Here is a 19,358-nt window from a genome sequence, read left to right on the forward strand (position 1 = left end):
TGAGGTTTTGAAAATTAGGGACATACTCCGTAGCAAACAAGATTTAATATTAGGAATAGAATATATCTCTAAATTTTAACCAACTCAGTTAGTTAGATTGTATATCTATCCCATTTTTGTATTTACTTTGGGGTTAAATGGCTATGCTCTTTCTTATTTGTCCCATTTATTTATCCACGATCTCTGTCAATCACATTAACTCTAATAAGCTTTATTTATATTAACGTGTAGTGCGTTACAAAAAGTATGATTTATCATAGATTGTAAACCCACATGTGATCTAAGGTCTAAAACTTTGACCAAATACCAGGATGGAGAGATTAGGTATTACATTGTAAAACAAATGGGAAATATTTAACTCGTAATAGAAACAAATTGACCATGCATATGACTATGAGCATATTTTATTAAGGAGTAGGAACCCAAAAAACCATCAAGCCCAAGAGATGCATTGCCAACTTTGTAGCCCAAAATTAGTTAGCCCAAGACATGCATTAAGGAGTATAGGTAGTATATTTTTGGTGTTCCAAACGGTTTACCCTTTAGGCTAATCCGGATTCGATGATCAATTCTGGGTGGTTAGGTTGCAGTCCCTTCTCAATTGATATTGCAAGAAATCGAATACAGATCCCGCCTATCAAGTGTAGTCTCAATCATCACTACAACAACCTCCAATTGGTAATTAGCCCATTATATTTAATTGTATTTTCTGCAAATGAAGCTCAGAAATTCGTATGGCTCTAATTTTGTCACACTTTCCCTTTTCTCTCCCCTCAAAAACATCACCATCATCCTTGACACTTAGCCATACTCCTCTTCCTTCATTACCCAATTTCAGATTTCCTACATCCACTCCTACTCGTTGTTGTGTAGGATCATCATCAATGACCAGTGATGGACGGCCAGGATTCAAGGACTTCCCTTACGCATCACCACCCATCAAAGATCTGATGATTGATTTAATATCAACGGTTGAGAATCGCCTTGATCCATTGCTACTACCATGTACACTTCCACAGGATGTTCAGTACTTTGAAAACCAAAGTGGGACTGCCCATGCTTCTCTTCTACTTCGCTCTGGTGCTCCCTCTTCTTCGGTACTCTACTTTACAACTTCATCGTTACATAAATCAGCTAACTATTTGTATGAAATTATGTTATTTTAAAGTAATGTTATTTACAAATTATGTTATTTTAGTTTTGCTACTTCTGTAGTTGTTGAAACCCATTGCAGCCCATTTGTGAGTGTCGAAATTTAACAGTAGTTTATGTGTTATGTGATCATGGCTTGACATAGGAATTTTATAATTTCTGAAATAAACTTTGTTTTGCTATCTTGCTTGATCAGTTGGCTTTGCTCCGATTAAGTGTTGAGATTCGAACCTGTGACCTTTAGTCGAATACTCCGTAACTTGTTCTTTGATTGGCACAAAAAGTGAAATGTTAACTGCTTACTAGTAGGAAATATATTGGCAATTCCTCCTCCTTTGGTAGCATTTAGTGTATGTGTGTGAACCAAATGACCATTTCCTGTACTAAATTAGACATTCTAATGTGTTCTTAAGTTAGAGGTGACAAAGATAATTACAACTTCATATAAATATTATGTTGGGATGTCCGAAAAATAAAACGTGATCATTAATGAAGGGACATAGTGATTATCTTGATAATTTTCCTATTTAGTTACAATGCCATTAACATTTAGCTGCAACATTTGCAGATTGACTTCATATTAGGTTCTTGGTTACATTGTGAACTACCAACGGGAGCAGCATTAAACATCACAAGTTTATCATCTTACATGAATAACTCAACCGATGCACCACACTTGGTGATTGAGTTCATCCAAAGTAGTCCCACTTCTTTGGTTCTAATCCTCGATTTACCTCCTCGAAAGGACCTAATCCTTCACCCTGAATACCTGAAGACATTTTATGAAGATACACAACTAGAGAAGCAAAGACAGGTCCTTGATAAAATTTCTGAAGCTCAACCTTATGTCTCCCCGTCCCTTTACATTCGTTCCGTCTTCTCTCCTACAGCAGTTGTGCTTCGTGTAGACACTTCGTCAAGTGGAGGGGATAGGATGGAGCAAATTCTGAGGGACGATGTTAATAATGTGGCACAAGAGGTGTTGAACGTATGGTTAAGCTTATGCGCATTAGGCGAAAACAGAGATGTTGGAGATGATGAGAAGGCTTGTTTGAAGAAGAGGGATAGCTTGTTTAAGAGTAAGAGTATTGAGACTGATATTGGATCTAGCTTGCCTAGGATGTTCGGCCAAGAAAAAGCTGACCGTGTTTTAGAAGTTCTGCAAGCTGTTTTGTAATCACCATTAATCAAGAAACATGGTTTTGTAATCAATTAAGCACATTGTATTGCTAGCTTAATTCTAGGACTACATTTTCTCCTTTCTGCATATTGTTATTGCAGAGTACATTGAAGATTCAGCAAAAAACTGTCAATCTAGAGTTTGTAGTCAATATTAATCTCAATATTTTCCCATATTAATCATAAATCATAGACTAAAAATTAAATCAATATAAATGTTTCCATCACTTTTACACAATTGCTTCTTTCCTAAACATTCTAATGACAACAGCTCAATTTTGCTCGCGAGCAAGACATTGAGGGAATCTGAAAGGTAGCGTCATCACAGCATTGCCGTCAACATTTCCTTGACTTGCTATGCCGAAAGCATAGCCAAGACCAGTAGCTACAGGTACTGCTACTGCATTTCCGACTTGAATGTACCTATCAAACATGTTACAACAATAATGATATTTAATAAAAACTGAATAAATAACAATTCTTCTATAAGTATTACTAGTGATAGACTGAGGTGAAAGATTTTTGTATAAATAACTTGTTCTTCAGAAGTCTTACCTCTCCTTAATAGGCCCATAGAGTTGGTAGCAATCCAGAAAACCTTGTAGCCTTGCATTTTCCCGTATGGTGAGCACTCTATCTTGCTCGGGATGTAGGACAATCTGAAAAAGATCAAACCATTAATACTCGTATTACATTACGAGTGCATAAGTGTCACAATATGTGTTTCAAGCAATGAGGTTACCTGGTTGTGAGGTTCAGCTCTGGTAACAACAGTAGCCACTGTCTCATCCCACCACAATCTACCAAATGGTCTGAAAATGACATCACACACCATATCTTACATTCTTGGTAAAAAGGAAGAACTAATGTAACACAAGAATTTAACACTAAAAAAAAAAATGCACATACTTGGTAGACCTGCCCTTGACATATGAAATTGCATAATCAGGAACCTAACCATAAACATTTCAAGGTTACACCATTACAATAGCATGTATTAATCAGACGACGAAAGCATTTGAGTGATACTTACCAATGGTTTCTTTGAAGGAAGTAGTGATCTTTCCACATTAGGATCCAAAGATACCCTGTTCTTATCATTCACTAGCACCCCGGGCAAGTCTCTAAAATTTGCTCCCTACATAAAATATAAAGGCATAAGAACAAGATCGTATTGAACTAATTTTGCAAAGAAAACAGAATGCAAACCTTTTTTTTAGGAATCTCACAAACTCTCAAAAAGTCATCATCATTCAATTTCAAGGGGCGGTGGTCAAAAAGAGAATGACTTGATGCAACTTCAGCTGAACCATTGAATGATACCATTTCTGATAAACCAAATAACACAATCAAATATCATACAAGTTAAATGAAAAAGTGAAGATTAAGCAATAAAAAATCTACGAAATTGAAATAAAGTACAGTATCCATAAACTCACCCTCTCTAGGTAGTCTGATGTACCACTGAAATTCTGATTGGGGAGCTCCTCCATAAGGCTTAACATCTTCCTCATCATCATTTTTAACCTGAATAGATAAACATAAATTATTTTATAAAACAAGCAAAGATTTTCTGCAACAGCTACATTACACCAATAAAAATATCCAACAAACATGTACCTCAGGTAAATCTGAGATAGCATCTCCCAATAATAGAGCCTTCTCTAACTGGGCAGAGCTGTTTTTGCCATGTGAGACATTAATATCCTGCATGTATTAGAACAAAACTGTTACAAACATATAGTGTCATTAACTTAGAAGCTTTATATTTAATGTGCAAAGAATGCCTTACTGAAAACTCAACGGGAACCCCGCCTCTTGTAACAACATCATGAGTAGGGAGAGGAAATTGAGGTAGTTTCTGTCACAAAAGTCAGAACATGAGTACTGATGGAAGATTTTACTTAATGAGGGGATGAGAACATTTGCATAACTATCTCATAGGGTCTATATGTAAGGTTAAGCACAGTCCACCACAATGACAACTGAGCAATTTACCTGTGAAGTGTGTGCACCCCATAGAAACACTCTCATTCGAAACTGAGGCAGACCATATGATCCAGCTGCCATGATCCCCATCCGCGTTTGGTAGTTCATACCGATAAGTCTTCCAACAGCATAGCGACCCAAAAATCCTCCAGAAAATTTCAATAAATCCACCACGTTCTCCATAAGGACATACTTTGGCCTTAAATATTCAACTATGTTCATATAAACCACTAGCTGCTGGTTCTTTGGATCGTTTAAAGGATTATTTGTATCTCGAAATCGATTGAATCCACTAACCCCTTGACAAGGAGGTCCCCCACATATAAAATCAACATCCCCCTGTACATTGGCATTATAATATTATATGTAAGCATTTATACTTGTTTACTAAAAAGAAATGACAAGAGCAACCAGGCAGTGTAGTTCAAAAGCACGAATTTCTTACAGGAAGAGGAAGGAGTTTTGATTGGTATCCTTTTGTGACAAATTCCTTAATTCTTTCTTCAGAGCCACTGTTATATATGAAAGCAAATATTTAGACCAAATAAAAAGAAAGCACAGTAAAATAAATAAAATACCACTGAAAATAAAGTTGTTATAAACCTCAAACCATCAATGGGCTCCCAAGTATCCTCTTCAGGTCCATACCCCTTCCAGTGTACCTTTAATCAATAATTATAGAATTCAAATATGAATAATTTTGAATACTACAACAATATTTCATCAATAAAGCTTGTGTTATGTAAGCTAGAGAGAAAGAAAATACCTTAAAGTAAAGACCACGTTTTCTCACATTATTGGGATCCCCATAGCATATGTCTAGTAAGCTTTCTACCTCAAACTCTCCAGGAGATAGCGGATCGTCATCCTCTTCTTCTTCTTCTACATCTTCGGGATTTGTCATCTCCGAGGGGGGTGCAGGTGATAATACTAAATCATTGCAAAGCTTTTCCCATTCTTTCAATAGGGCAAGGAAATTCTCAGCCATCTCATTTCTCACCTGTAAAAATATTTTGTTATACTCTGCCATTACTTCTCCACTATAGGTAGGGGTAAACAAGAGCTAGAAAGTCACCTTAGTTTCTGGATGGTTCTTGCTTAAAGATTCACAAGCATAAGGGTTCAAATCTACTGCCCATCGCTAGAAAACAATAATAAACAAAAAACTTTCATTAATGATTGCCACTGTATCTAAAGTAAAATATCATAATAAGTTAACAGTTAGCTTACATTTACAAGTTTTACTCCTGATAAATTTGCACCTAAACACAAGCCTGTTGACATGGCTCCACAGCCGGAATATAGATCCAATAATGTCATCTCTTTGGCTGGTTGTGCATTACTAGAAGCATCATCAATGGCTTCATTTGAACTATGATCACTTGAAATAGTTGACGAAGTATCACTACCACTGCCTTGGTTTTTCTCATCTAAATCATTATGAATGTTAAAAGTTACAGTAGGAATGAAGGCAAGCTCTTAATTGAAATATGTAGAGAATGGTGGACAAAGATAACATACCAAGCACCATATTTTCAAACGTCAAATATGGTAATTTATATCGCATATTACAATATAAATAATCATCAGGCTTTTCTACACCAACCTATCAAAATTCATAGAATTAGACAACTTTTATAAGATTAACATAGCCAACAAAATACAGACTAATGCACTCAAATGTAACATACATCTGAAGGATTGTAGTCAATTTTGACTTTTTTAACAATGCATCCCAGTGGATTATCATCTTTGATATCTGAAAAGAATACTCTTTTGCTATCAACAAAATTTGCATGATCTTTAATGACCTGAGAAAAACCAAACAAAATTTTCAGTAAATAGTTCTTCCAATGAATAGTTAGTTGACAAGATTGTGTGTTTCAAAAACAGAAATTGAAAACTCACAGAATCATCAGCTCTATAGAACCATTGAGCTGTAATGTATGGCTCCTTATCAACAGTCTCAAAGAATTCCACGATTTTGGCAATATAATCTCTCTGCCCTTCCTCTCCCTGCAGAAGAAGACATTGTGTAAAATAATCATGTGCAACAAGAAGTTCATTTTTTGTATTTGTAGCTCAAACGCAAACATTTGCCTGACTCGAATAGTGACATTTGGATTAAAATTGAAGGTGTAATGCTATTAATTTTCGATAGTCATTACCAAAATTACTTTGATATCGTTTTGAATCCTTACAAGGAATAATAATCACATGAATATACCCATGCCAGTAACATATCTATTCTCAATCATCAACCCTATAATGTTGGAATATTTTCTATATGTTGATATTTGATTAGCTCTTTGTACTTGTTAGTTGTTACTACCATATATATAAATTTAAGCTGAGCCTTCTAGAGTCCAAATAGACACAACTCATCAATCGAATCGAGCTCATATTATGTAAAGCATTATTAATGTTCTAATTACGATACACAACTCATCAATCGAATCAAGCTTATATTAAGTAAAGCATTACAAATGTTCTAATTAAGATGATATCGAATATAAATCACAATGTATAATTCTGGATACTTCGAATCTGTATATCTCAATTGACTAAATCCATATTTATATCAGTATCACTACAACCAGAACTCAGCTTGTATTCAGGCCAATCGAGTCTACTCTAAACAATGCACACGAATCAGAAAATAAGCAAGCATCGCAATTCTAAGAAAACCGAGTAATTAAATCCACAGGTAGAAATTATCCCAACCTGAATGTATACATCATCAAGAAGCTTAATTACAACTCCATCAACAACAGCTTGGGTGTAGTGGTTTGAGGCTTGCAAAATTTCCTCAGTATTCCATTCTCTGAAATGTAAAACAAATAAAATCAACTAAAAAAATACAACCAAACTGATTCATTAAACCTAATTTGTAATTTTCCACAATTCTTACATTGAAAAATTTGCTGCATTTACCACTTTACCCTGAAATTTTACACATGAAAAAATTCAGTTCACACAAATTAAATTTGTAACAAAATTAGGTTAGACTAAATTTTACCCTAGATAAAAAACGATGAGGCCATCGTTCCTTCGCTTGTTGAACGGGAACAGGTTTTCCGATCAATTTACACTCTTCTTCGTCAGTAGAAGTTGTTATTTTCTTCTTTGGTTGTTCAGATTCTTCCGCAGAACACCTCTTCAGATTCTGCGGCACACTCTCCTCCATCGAAAATTCAATTGGCAAAAAACCTACAGTTATTGTTCAACCTGTTCATAAAAATTACGAGATTAATTACAATTTCAGACTATAACTCATCAATAAAAATCTAAATCTAATTCAATTGTCAAATACACTAAAAGTTTTCAATTTGTTCATCAAAAAATCAAAATTACCAGTTTTAAGCTACAATTCCAGACTATAATTCGTCACAAAAAATAAATAAAAATAAAAATTAACAGAAACAAACGCAGAATATATGAAAAACAAATTCAATCGTAAACCCTAATTCTGATGAAAACAATGAAGAAAAATTAAGGGTTTACCGTAGATTTGATTGAGAGTTTAGTGAGGAGGGGAGAGGAAGAGAGGGCGCAGTTAATAGTGTAGAAGCGGTGCACGAAGAGATGTGGGTTAGGAGAGAGAAAGGACTTAAATTGAGCGTGGGTTAAATTGAGGGAAAGTGGAAGAGGTGAATGTATCAAAATATTTTTTGAATGTTAGATATTTTGAATTATGAGCGGGAAAATCGGAATACTGTAATTTTGTCAAAAATATTTCTGATTGCTTCTTTTGTGATCTCTTGGACTAGAGTCAAACGACTACTTGCCTCTACGGCTCTAATAGCCAGTACTCAGTAACTTCTGCTTTCTTTTTGAGTTTTTTTCAGAAGAATAGCCTACGCCTACTCTCTATAGATACGGATATACAATATTGAGTACGGAATATTTTTTAACTTGATCGAGTTAATATGAGTCGTACGTATTTTGAGATAGATTAAAATAATTTAAGATAGGTTATGCTGTTATGCGTTATTAATGATAAGTAGTAATTTTGCGCAAAATTAATAAAGTGTTTAATTGTTTAAATGAGATAAGACAAGTTCAGTAGGTTTGATCAAAGTAATTTTAAGCTGAACACGAGTATAAGATTTGGTACTATTAAAATTCGTTATAATTTCACTTTGTTTATATTGTAATTATAATTAAATTTTATGATTAATAAAAATACTACCTGAATCAAAACATATTAGAAAGATGCGAACTAGATAGGTTAAATTACCGTTTTGAAAAACCAGTTACCAAATTTGCAATTGCGTTTGATTCATTCATGTAGTTGAAAAGGCACCAATCACTAATTAGTCTAGGTACATGTGTATTCCTTCTTACTATCAATTAAGTTTATATTCAATTCATCTGATTGATATGAATTTTTAGATTTGATATTATCTGTCTTAATTTGGTATCGTAATTGCCTGATTTAGCAACCATTAGTCCTATTTGCATTGATAATAATGAAATGAGATGTGCATTGAATTTGTATTGATATAAATTTCCAATGAATTTTTGTATTTGATTGTTAAAAAATGTTTATTGGCAGACAAAAATGTTTACTGGTGGATGTGTGTGTGAGAGTTTTAAGGGAACACTTAAACACCCGCTTTCGGATAAACACATAAAATCCTCTCATAATTAAATACTGTGAAAATTGAACCCTAAACAACCTAATATTTATAATACTCTAAAACGATTATACTCTAATTCCCATAAATCTAAATAGTTCGAAATAATCTTATCAAATACGAAGTATGAGTTAATATAAATAGGACAACTGTATAAGAAGCTAAAAGAGGAAAATATTAGTGAAATCTCTTTATTAATTACATTGATTTGCGCGTGATTTTGTCATGCATTCCTAAATTAATACTACGTACCAAATAAGAAAAGATATTTAATGCTTATTTATAGTTATAAGGACTACATATAGCATTACCCTATAAATAGATACAAATAATAATTTTTTTTTTTTAAATGAGCAATTAATTGTTCAATGAATCCTTTGATATAGAGAATCAATATCATTGTCTTATACGAGGGAATCAAACATACAGATAAACATTCCATAAATCTTCATATGCCAATCAAAAATGGAGTATGCCATACAATCTAGAACTTTATGATTTGAAGGTTATGAGATCAAAAGTACAATGATATTATTTTATGATATTATTTTGACACTTGTCTAGATGACTCGTATAATGTACTAAATAAAGTGTGCAAAGTTAACTAAAGGTGTAACAACACCATTAGTGAGAAGAAACAAAGTCTTGCAAAATTTAATTTTATAGTTGTAATATGTAGACGTCACTAAACCTGTAAGTGGTCCAACTTTCTTTCTCATTAACAAGTGCAACCTAATTTCATTCAAAATGTAGGATGTGTTCGACAATAACTTTTGAGTAGTTAGTGTGATTTGACTTGACTTTTAAAAAATTGTGTATATTATTATGTAGTGGTGGACTAGTGTTTAGTGGTGAAAATAACTTTTATCACAATCATTGTCTTTGTAATTTCTTATACAAAATAAATGCATAGTAAACAAAAATATAAATTATATAAAAAAATAGTGTGGTTCATGAATTTGGAAGGACAGATTTTATTTTGGATATATGGGCAGCCCACTACAAAGAGTGGGCCTAAAGTGAGCAAAATTAACCAGTGTTTCAATTAGATATCAACACATCCCCTTTGAAGTTGTGTTTGTGTGCCATTGAAAATGGTTGTTCCCTCAAGAGGTGCACGATCCCTCTTCATAGGGAGACTGCAAACGATCAATGGTATTGCTATTGACATCAACCTAACTTGCTTTCATAGTTCATGGACGGTATTAACTTCCATTTGGGTTTGTTGGACCACCCTAAACCCACTACTCTACTACTAAAGTACGACTAGCTAAATGATTAGGCTTATCTAACATAATGCTCAGGTTGAGATGATAGTGACCAAATTTGGATTGGATTTTTTTAACTTCATGATTCCATTGAATTTCTTTATAACAATTTGAAGTTTAGGGTGTTTTGTGTATACGATGAAGAGATAAAACTCTCCACTTGAAGCATGTTAGAGGAAGTAATCCCATATTCCCATTATTATTTGCTCCCCAATTCCTAAACAACTCGAAGCGGGGTTGCAAGATTGTGAGAGGATCAATTTATGCTTTCATTTTATCTTAATACGGAGTATGTTGAAATAAACTGGTCAACATATAAATTTAAATAAAAAATATCTATGCTTAAACAAAAAAATCTAGTGAATATTTATGATACATAATCACATACTTCGTAGGACATATATAGTATAGGTAGGACTTGAGGGGGGAGGAGAGGGGGGGGGGGGGAATTGGTCCAATGCCCTCCAAGGGAAAAACCAATGAAAGTTTGGTTGAATAATTTTTTAATATAATTAAAAATTTATATGATTCGATCCTTTTAATAGAATTGTTAAAATGTACAAGGTCCCTCTTCGAATGTATTAGCCACATAAATTTAGAAAATGACAACAAAAAATTATGAACCACTATTTCTAATTCTAATTTATTGTAGTAGTTTTAAATAAAAATCGCTACAATAACCAGCATACATGTTTTCAAATAAATTCCGGACATCGACGAGAATGGCTGCCGCCCCCTTAAATGATAGCATACATTTGATTAGTGACCTTATATTAGAGACAGTGGTAATATGGCACTCCTATTGGCTATTACAAACTTGATGATACACAACATAAAATCAATTATTCTCCATTAAAAATGGGATGTCACACAGAAGTACAGTGACTAAACCAAAGAGTCCAATGTCGAAAGAGCCCCAATAGTTAGGAAAGGGCCTAAAATCCACGTCAAATGCCAGTGAAAGGGACCCACCTTCTCGATTGATCGAACGTGATCAGCACCGCCCAAATTGGGTGGTGGATTGCCGTTGGATGAGGAAAAAACTTAAGTTGATCATCAAAGAAGGTTTGGGACCAATGGCGAAAGATCTTGTACTACTAAGACATCAACCCTCTTTTTGTGGTCCGTACTTCACATTATTCTGGAACACATAATTTTTTGATGGGCCCATTCAAATTTTGGAGGCCGACTCGATACAAATTGACGAGGTATCTTGTGTGTTTTTCATTTTATTTTATTGTGGAGTTTTTTTTTTTTTTTTTTTTTTTTTTCAACTAACAAATAATAAAGAAGATATTTGAATTGAATAGTTTATGAAAGAAGGAAATTAGGAACTTAACTGATTAGAGCTGAAATGAACTAAACTGAATTGAAATTAAGCTGAAAAGAATAGGCCCTTAGGATGTATTCTTATAAAATCAAAATCAACTAATCTACATGGTTCATTGAATTAACCATTATGACTTAAACACCTTAACAATATACTTATTGTATGGATGTGTCTAAATACTGAACACAACCTTAGAACAACTCTTAAATATCCAACAAAAAATGTCATACGACATTAAAGGATCATTTTAGAGTGAGAGATAGCTCAAGTGGATAAAGCTCCCTTTTCGATTTTAGGTAATATTAGGATAAATTCTCACCACTCGCCCTTGTCGTTCTTTAAACATAAAAAAAACAAAATGATATTTTCGGTATTATTATAAAATCTAATAGGATCATTTTCAGTATTGTATAAATCTTGTCATATTACTACTTGTATTAACTAGTGTGTTACTTATGATACAAGTAATCTTGTCATATAAGCTACAATCTGGTTCGGAAACTGCTAGTTCCTAATCAATTCAAGTTATGAGTTTGATTACCTAGAATTTTTGGTCATCCCTAATCATAATCATGATAGTATGATACACATGCAAAAATTAGCGAAACAATATAATCATCATTTAGGTCTTTATCTAGCTGAGTAACACGCTAAAAAAGGGCCCTCTAATTAAAAGTGCAACCTAATTAGTGAAAATGAAAACAAAAAGTGAACAAGTTAAAAAATTAAGACCTCAAAGAATGTTAATGGCTCCTCTAATAAGCAAACAGCTGGACAAGGGCAAAATAAAAGGTGCGGTGTCCCTACAAATCGTACCCAATTTTAAATAGTAAAGCCTCATGACTTCAAAGTGGGCCTTCCCACTAGATTGGCCCTCTTCACAATCCTTCCCCTATAAAATGCTATATATAATCCCAATTTATTTCCATTCTCAACATTATTAAAGTAACACATTTTACACATACACGCCCAAATTTGCATAATCTCTCGTTCTTACCTTCCACTCTTTTGCTTGCGTGTGTGTGCGCGTGTGTGCGTGCGTCACCTAAAAAAAAGAGAGAGCGAGAAAGAGAGAGAGAGTGAGTGATGTTGTCCATCTTTGTTGGCGTTGTGATTCTAATAGTAGCAAGTTTTGTTATTGGATATAGTTTGTTGTTAATAAGAAAGTTTATTCAATGGAGACTATCCATCAAATATGGAGCAAAGCTTCCCCCAGGTTCTTTGGGCTGGCCATATATTGGTGAAACTCTTGAGCTTTTCTCACAAAGCCCACACGAGTTTTTCACCACAAGGCAAAAAAGGTTATTGTGAACTCTGATTATCCTCCATGAACATTCTATATCGGTTTGAGCTTTGTAATTGTGTACTCACTTGAGGGATTTGCAGCGTATGATATTGTTTGATTGGTTGAACATATAAATTGAAGTTTTAGTTACTTAAGAAATAAGAAATAGCAATCGAACAATATTATTTAAATATTTAGACTTGTAATTATAAATGATTACTTTTTAGGATGGGGAAATAAAATTTAAAATATATAGTCGTATCAATCAACAAATTTGTGTACTAATTTAATTCAATTCTCACATGGGTGTCTTGTTTTGATTATTTTTTTAGGTACGGGGACATTTTTAAGACCCACATACTAGGGTGCCCATGCATCATGTTAGCAAGTCCGGAAGCCGTAAAGTTTGTTTTGATGACCAAAGCTAACTTGTTCAAGCCTAACTACCCTAAAAGCAAGGAAAAATTGATTGGTTCAATGGCAATTTTTTTTCAACAAGGCACGTACCATGCTCAAATTAGGAAATTGGTTCAAGCTTCTCTTTCATTAGATTCCATTAAACCTCGAATGTCCAAGATTGAAGCCATTGCCAAATCTACTTTGGATTCGTGGGCCGATGGTCGGGTAGTTCATGTCTTCCATGAATTAAAGAAGGTAAGACAATAATGTCCAATTTACATGTATCTTTTTCTGGTTTCGAAAGTATTACACCTAAATTTACTTTATCACATTTTCATAGATAGTAGAAATTCATTTATTTTCTTATAAAGAGAAGTGTCTTTTTTTTTTTTTTTTTTTTTTTTTTTTTTTTTTTTTTTTTTTTTTTTTTTGACTTGGTGCAACTTTTACGTTCACGTTAACAATGTCCTGTTATAGTAATAGTAACTTCGTAATACTTAGGAGGTAACTTGTAACCTACTTCGTTTCTTTTTTTTTTTTTTGACTTTTTTTTGGTGAGTAATTAAAAATTATAATTTATTGTTCGCATGGTTATTAAATGTATATTCTAGATATGATAATGATTAATGAATGATGTGTTGTACGAATTTTGATTGGTGCGCAGTTCACTTTCGACGTAGCGGTGCTATCGATTTTTGGTGAGCTGGATAATTACTATAACGAAGAATTAAAGGAAAATTACATCACGTTGGATAAGGGTTACAACTCTTTTCCTACAATGATCCCTGGTACTTCTTACTTCAAATCTGTTAAGGTATGTTTCTTAATCTTACTTTAGAATCCTGTCGATAACGCCCATATATTGGTTCAAGTATCATTAAAGACATTTGACTAAGAGATTAACTTACATTTCCGCCCTACAAGTGTTATTAGGTTTTTATCATTCAAATCTCTAAGTTGGACGAATAAAATTAAAAATTACATGTACGTTTGGAAATTCTGAACCTTTCGTGCAAAAAATGAATTTCGCTCTATCCAAGATTCACACCTTCTTTTTACATATGCATCGGATATTCGTTTTCTAAAATTACTCTTGTTAAAAAAAAATATAGGCAAGAAGGAGGCTGGGACAAATCATAAGAGAGATAATGAACGAGAGGAGAGAAAAGAGATTGGCAACAAAGGACCTTCTTGGATGTCTATTGAATTTCAACGAAGACAAAAAAACGTTAAGTGATGATCAAATCATCGACAATGTTATTGGTGTTCTGTTTGCTGCTCAAGATACAGCTGCTAGTATGATGACATGGATTTTGAAGTACATTACTGATTACCACAATTTACTTCAGGACATACAGGTGATTTACTAATTCTGTACTTTGCTGTTTTTTTTTGTAATTATAAGATGCATCATGCTTGACATTTAATTAATTACAATGTAACAATGTTGTTTAAGTTTGCTTAACACAAATACTTTTTCATTAAACGTTTCAGAGTGAGCAAATGGCAATATACAAAGCTAATGACAATGGAAAGCGACCATTGACATGGACACAAATTAAGGAGATGACGGTTACACATAAGGTACCATGCATGTCCAATATATACAAAATAACACGTTACATGTATGCTAAATTAACATGTTTTTGTTCTTTCAATAACATATGTTAGGCCGGTTCTCTTCAACTTAAATTAATAATATTCACTTATTATAATCACGTCGAAGAATTAAATAAATGTTTGACCTAATATTTTGAAATACAACTTTAGTTAACTGATTGGTGTATAAATTCAGGTTATGTTGGAGAGCTTAAGGATGGCCAGCATTATATCTTTTACATATCGAGAAGCAGTTGAAGATGTTGTTTATGATGGTAAATAATGTGCTGCATGCTAGTTACGTTTTATTTTGATCATAGTTATTCAAGTCTTATAATAGCAGTATAAAAATTTTAAGAAGCTTAGTTTAGTTTAGTTTGAAAAGGGCTTGAGATGTGACACGCGATGCTCATACTACGTACTATGTATTTAGGAACATGCCTCCATCGTGATAAAAACAATAATCTTCGTGGAATCCTATAAGATCTAGAGGGGGAAAAAAAGTTAGACTATCAAAACTCTGGAAACCAAATAAAATCAAACCGTATCTAAGCAATCTAGCTAGGTCGGATTTTTGTCCATCCATGTAACCATGTTTCGTCATAGTAGCTAGACACCGCGTGTTAAATTTCAAACTAGTTAGTCGGCGAGCTTCAACATTACTACTACGTATGATGGAATGAATTAGAAATTAAGACATAAAGTCAAATGCTACAATTTGATGCAGACATATTGTTAGTAAAAAGAAAGAAAGAAAGAAACACATTCCATTTAAATCAGTTAATCAGACACTAATCAAGTCATTTTCTGCTTTGTTTATGTCAACCTTGTAACAGCTAGAATGATATGGAAGATTCTTTTCATGATTCAATGCTATATATATATATATATATATATATATATATATATATATATATATATGTAATTATGTACAGTAGTTTTCTACTTTTCTATACATTTCTGGAAGAAAAATATAACACCAAATTTGGTATTTACAAGAATTTGATAAATAGTTGATTTGAATAAATGCAGGGTACTTAATACCAAAAGGGTGGAAAGTATTACCATTATTTCGAAACATCCATCATAATCCGGCGTTTTTTCAAGATCCAGAAACGTTTGATGTTTCGAGATTTGAGGTATATATATTTCCGTATAGTATAAGAAAAATATTTGTTCTAATTAATAATAATTCAAGATCATACATGAATGCTTAATTAGATTGATACAATGCAATTAGTAGTAATGAATAATTAGTTGTTGGTGCCGTATGATTGCAGGCAGCTACAATGAATAATAAGCCCCACACATTTATGCCGTTTGGTTATGGCGCCCATGCATGTCCTGGAAATGAAGTCGCCAAGTTATTGATGTTCGTTTTTATCCACCATCTCGTCACCCAATTCAGGTATATATATATTATATAGTATATACATGTCAATTAGATAATAAGGATATATAGTGCATGCATCCTAGATAAAATTGCATGTAGAAGAAAACTAGATTGTATATCTATCATCAATTATAAACAAAATTATAAACTAGATCGTATATCATCAATTATAATATCATTATCACGTATTCATCATGTTAAAATCAAATTAAATTATTAGACTTAACAAATAATTATACTCAATTCAAACGATAAATTCATACTAGTTAGACTAGACCAGATCTTACAAACATTTAAAACAACACATTGAATAAGGTGAATAAATACCGATCAAAGTGATAAGAATCCGAGTAACTATTTACCAATCAAAACCACAAGGTTTTTTTTTTTTTTTTTTGGTTCATATAGTCATTTCTGCATATGAGATGGATGGTATTAGTAGAGTAGATATTATTACAAGGACATTTTGTGAAAAACTACCTGATAAAGAACTTTTTTTGTGAGAAACTACCTAATAAAAGAAATGTTGTAAGAAACTATCTTATAAAAGGGTAAATGTTGTAAGAGACTACCTTTGGTTAAAAAGTCATCGTTAACTTTTATTTTCCGGCATTGACCACATCACGTGCCAATTAAGAAAAAAAAAAGGAGGAAAAAGGTGAATTAAAAGTTACGTGATTGGCACGTGATGTGGTCAACGCCGGAAAATAAAAGTCAATGGTGACTTTCCGACCAATGGTAGTGTCTTACAACATTTACCCTTTATAAGGTAGTTTCTTACAACATTTTTTTTATTAGGTAGTTTCTCGCAAAAAAAGTGCATTATAAGGTAGTTTTTCACAAAATATCCTTATTACAATCAACATCAATACTTTTATAGTTTTATCTGCATGCATTTATTCTCATGTGAAGGCAGCAATTCCACAATATACAAGCTTGATGAATATAATAATCACATCCCTACTTTATGATTTTATGAGGTCGTATTTTCTTGTTGCATGGATGCATGCGTTTGGAGGTAGACAAAAACAAAAAAAAAGTTGCATTTTTAAATTTGTGATGAAAAAAACATGATAGTAACCTCATTTTTATCTGTTTTTTTGACTCAATGTTTTTATTGGTTTAATGTGTGGTGAATAAATAACAGAACTAACTGATCACATAATTAGCTTAGCAAATTGCCAAATTGCGCAAACATGCATACACCAATTTGTACTATTTAGACAAATGAAAGTGATATAAAGTTTGTAATTTATTCAAATGACATAATTTTTTTTCTAATTTCTTTTTTTGGCAGGTGGGAAGTGGTGGGACCCCAGGGTGGTGTTGAATATGGCCCATTCCAAATACCAGAACAAGGACTCCCAACTAAGTTCTGGAAATTATCGCGATCAAACTCAACACAATAGCACACATGCATAGCATTATTAGTAAAGAAAATGGTCCTAGATAGCAATATCAAATTAGCAATAGCATAGCAATATAGCATAGTGTATGTTACAATAATGCTAGCTGACTTGGCAGACGATATATGCCAAGTAAGCTAGCTGATTAGTTAAGCTCTTTAGTCTTTAGTAATACGAGTATGAGTTTAATTTGGCTCGATTAAAATGAGTCAACTTTAGTAGTCCGTAAAATAGTTTGATTGATTTTTTGCCTTTAAATAATTTTTTAAATTTATTTTTATGCAATTGTAATAATAAATATGCAAAACATCTCAAAGAGGTGGATAGTTTTTTTTAAGGAGTAGGAGTATTTAATTTGGTCTCGGCCTTAATTTATTTAATTTTACCAAAGCATGTTGTTAATTATAATGTACATGTACTATAAATATGAATATAGCATTATTATTGATTGAGAGCCAATTATCTCTTTCAAACTTTCTTTAGTTACCGGTAAATTAAATATCCTTCTTGGTTATTGGTGCAATAAAGTGTGGAGTAGCTATCATCAATATAACACACACTACTTTTTCACTTGCAAACCGATATAATGCTTGTATTTAATTAGTTACTCCGGTACATTTACAGAATTAACAACTAATTGCTAAATTACAAACAAGATTTAGTTGCTTGGCTTGAACTATTATTATCAAGTATGTTTAATAATTTATGTGACGCAAGCATGCAACCAATTAATACTTTTTTCACCAACTATAGACTTGTATGATCTCTAATTCCTCAGTTCAAAATTTCAACATTTCGTATATATTTAGACAATGTGAGGCCGCCAACGTGTTGTTTAACAATGATTAAATTAATTATTTGTTATAAATATTCTTACGTGTAGGGCCTGTTTACATTTACTGAACTGAGCAGAACTGAACTGATTGGAGCTGAAATGAACTGAACTAAACTGAATTGAGCTGAAATGAATATTTTATGTGAGAGGGAAATTAAGAGCTGAACTAAACTGAACTGATTGGAGCTGAACTGAACTGAACTAATTAGAGCTGAGCTGAACTGAATTGAACTGAAATTAAATAAATGTGAACAGGCTCGTAGTGATTAAGAAATAAAGTGATAATAAGATGGTTTTGAACATGCATAATAACGTGAAAGTCGTATATTATTCATCTAACATTTGACTTATTCGATCTTTCCAAATTGAAGATGTGAAGTAAAGGAAACAAAATTGATGCTAAATGATTTAATATTTTAATTACCTATGTATTATGCATGCATATTTAGCCGACCATTATTATGTGCTAGATTGTAATGTTTTGAGATTAGACATTAACATTCATAATTCACGGTCAGAAGTTTGCATCCATCCAAAAGAAGGAAAAATTAACTAATGGAACTATTTGTCTCTTTTGCCGAAGTTTTTGTCCAACTTTTTTTTTTTTTTTTTTTTTGTCCAACTTTTGTCCAACTTAAAAACATGTCATTAGTCAAAATCCAAAGAATTGAATCAACGGTCAAATTTTGATAAAAAACGTTTGTAATTAGAGTGAGGTAACTGACATAAGGTGAGAATGGCTTAATACTTGTATAGTATACAGTAAGATGTAACTATATTGTACTCCGCATGCCAATCGGAAATTTGTACACGTGCAATTGTTACACCACTCCATAGATTGAAATAGTGCCAATACACATAACACGCCTATGAAGATGATTTA

The 19,358-nt window shown here is 32.8% G+C and overlaps 3 protein-coding genes across 3 annotated transcripts; 2 read left to right on the plus strand and 1 right to left on the minus strand.

Moving 5' to 3' along the window:
- The first annotated feature begins 734 nt into the window (after nt 1–734).
- LOC145600964 (red chlorophyll catabolite reductase-like) lies at nt 735–2,469 on the plus strand. The gene is made up of 2 exons (XM_081656845.1): nt 735–1,097; nt 1,721–2,469. Exons 1-2 carry the CDS (start codon nt 735–737, stop codon nt 2,327–2,329), a joined length of 972 nt encoding a protein of 323 aa, XP_081512971.1. The 3' UTR covers nt 2,330–2,469.
- A 115-nt stretch (nt 2,470–2,584) lies between these two features.
- Nucleotides 2,585–8,136, minus strand: LOC145600963 (DNA (cytosine-5)-methyltransferase 1-like). The gene is made up of 22 exons (XM_081656843.1): nt 7,825–8,136; nt 7,340–7,548; nt 7,232–7,263; nt 7,045–7,144; nt 6,229–6,336; nt 6,012–6,131; nt 5,842–5,926; nt 5,551–5,750; nt 5,396–5,461; nt 5,087–5,320; nt 4,924–4,982; nt 4,766–4,832; nt 4,330–4,659; nt 4,124–4,192; nt 3,952–4,038; nt 3,771–3,858; nt 3,541–3,659; nt 3,365–3,469; nt 3,241–3,284; nt 3,074–3,143; nt 2,887–2,990; nt 2,585–2,754 (listed from the first exon to the last, which is right to left on the minus strand). The coding sequence occupies exons 2-22, from the start codon at nt 7,505–7,507 to the stop codon at nt 2,604–2,606; spliced, it is 2,406 nt and encodes an 801-aa protein (XP_081512969.1). The 5' UTR covers nt 7,508–7,548; nt 7,825–8,136; the 3' UTR covers nt 2,585–2,603.
- Nucleotides 8,137–12,638: 4,502 nt separating this feature from the next.
- On the plus strand, nt 12,639–18,026 carry LOC145601473 (abscisic acid 8'-hydroxylase 4-like). The gene is made up of 9 exons (XM_081657490.1): nt 12,639–12,859; nt 13,176–13,497; nt 13,907–14,056; nt 14,355–14,600; nt 14,737–14,826; nt 15,038–15,116; nt 15,874–15,980; nt 16,122–16,249; nt 17,532–18,026. Exons 1-9 carry the CDS (start codon nt 12,645–12,647, stop codon nt 17,641–17,643), a joined length of 1,449 nt encoding a protein of 482 aa, XP_081513616.1. The 5' UTR covers nt 12,639–12,644; the 3' UTR covers nt 17,644–18,026.
- Nucleotides 18,027–19,358: the final 1,332 nt, after the last annotated feature.

This window comes from Chenopodium album, chromosome 21, assembly GCF_948465745.1.
Source record: "Chenopodium album chromosome 21, dcCheAlbu1.1, whole genome shotgun sequence".
NCBI lineage: Eukaryota > Viridiplantae > Streptophyta > Magnoliopsida > Caryophyllales > Amaranthaceae > Chenopodium > Chenopodium album.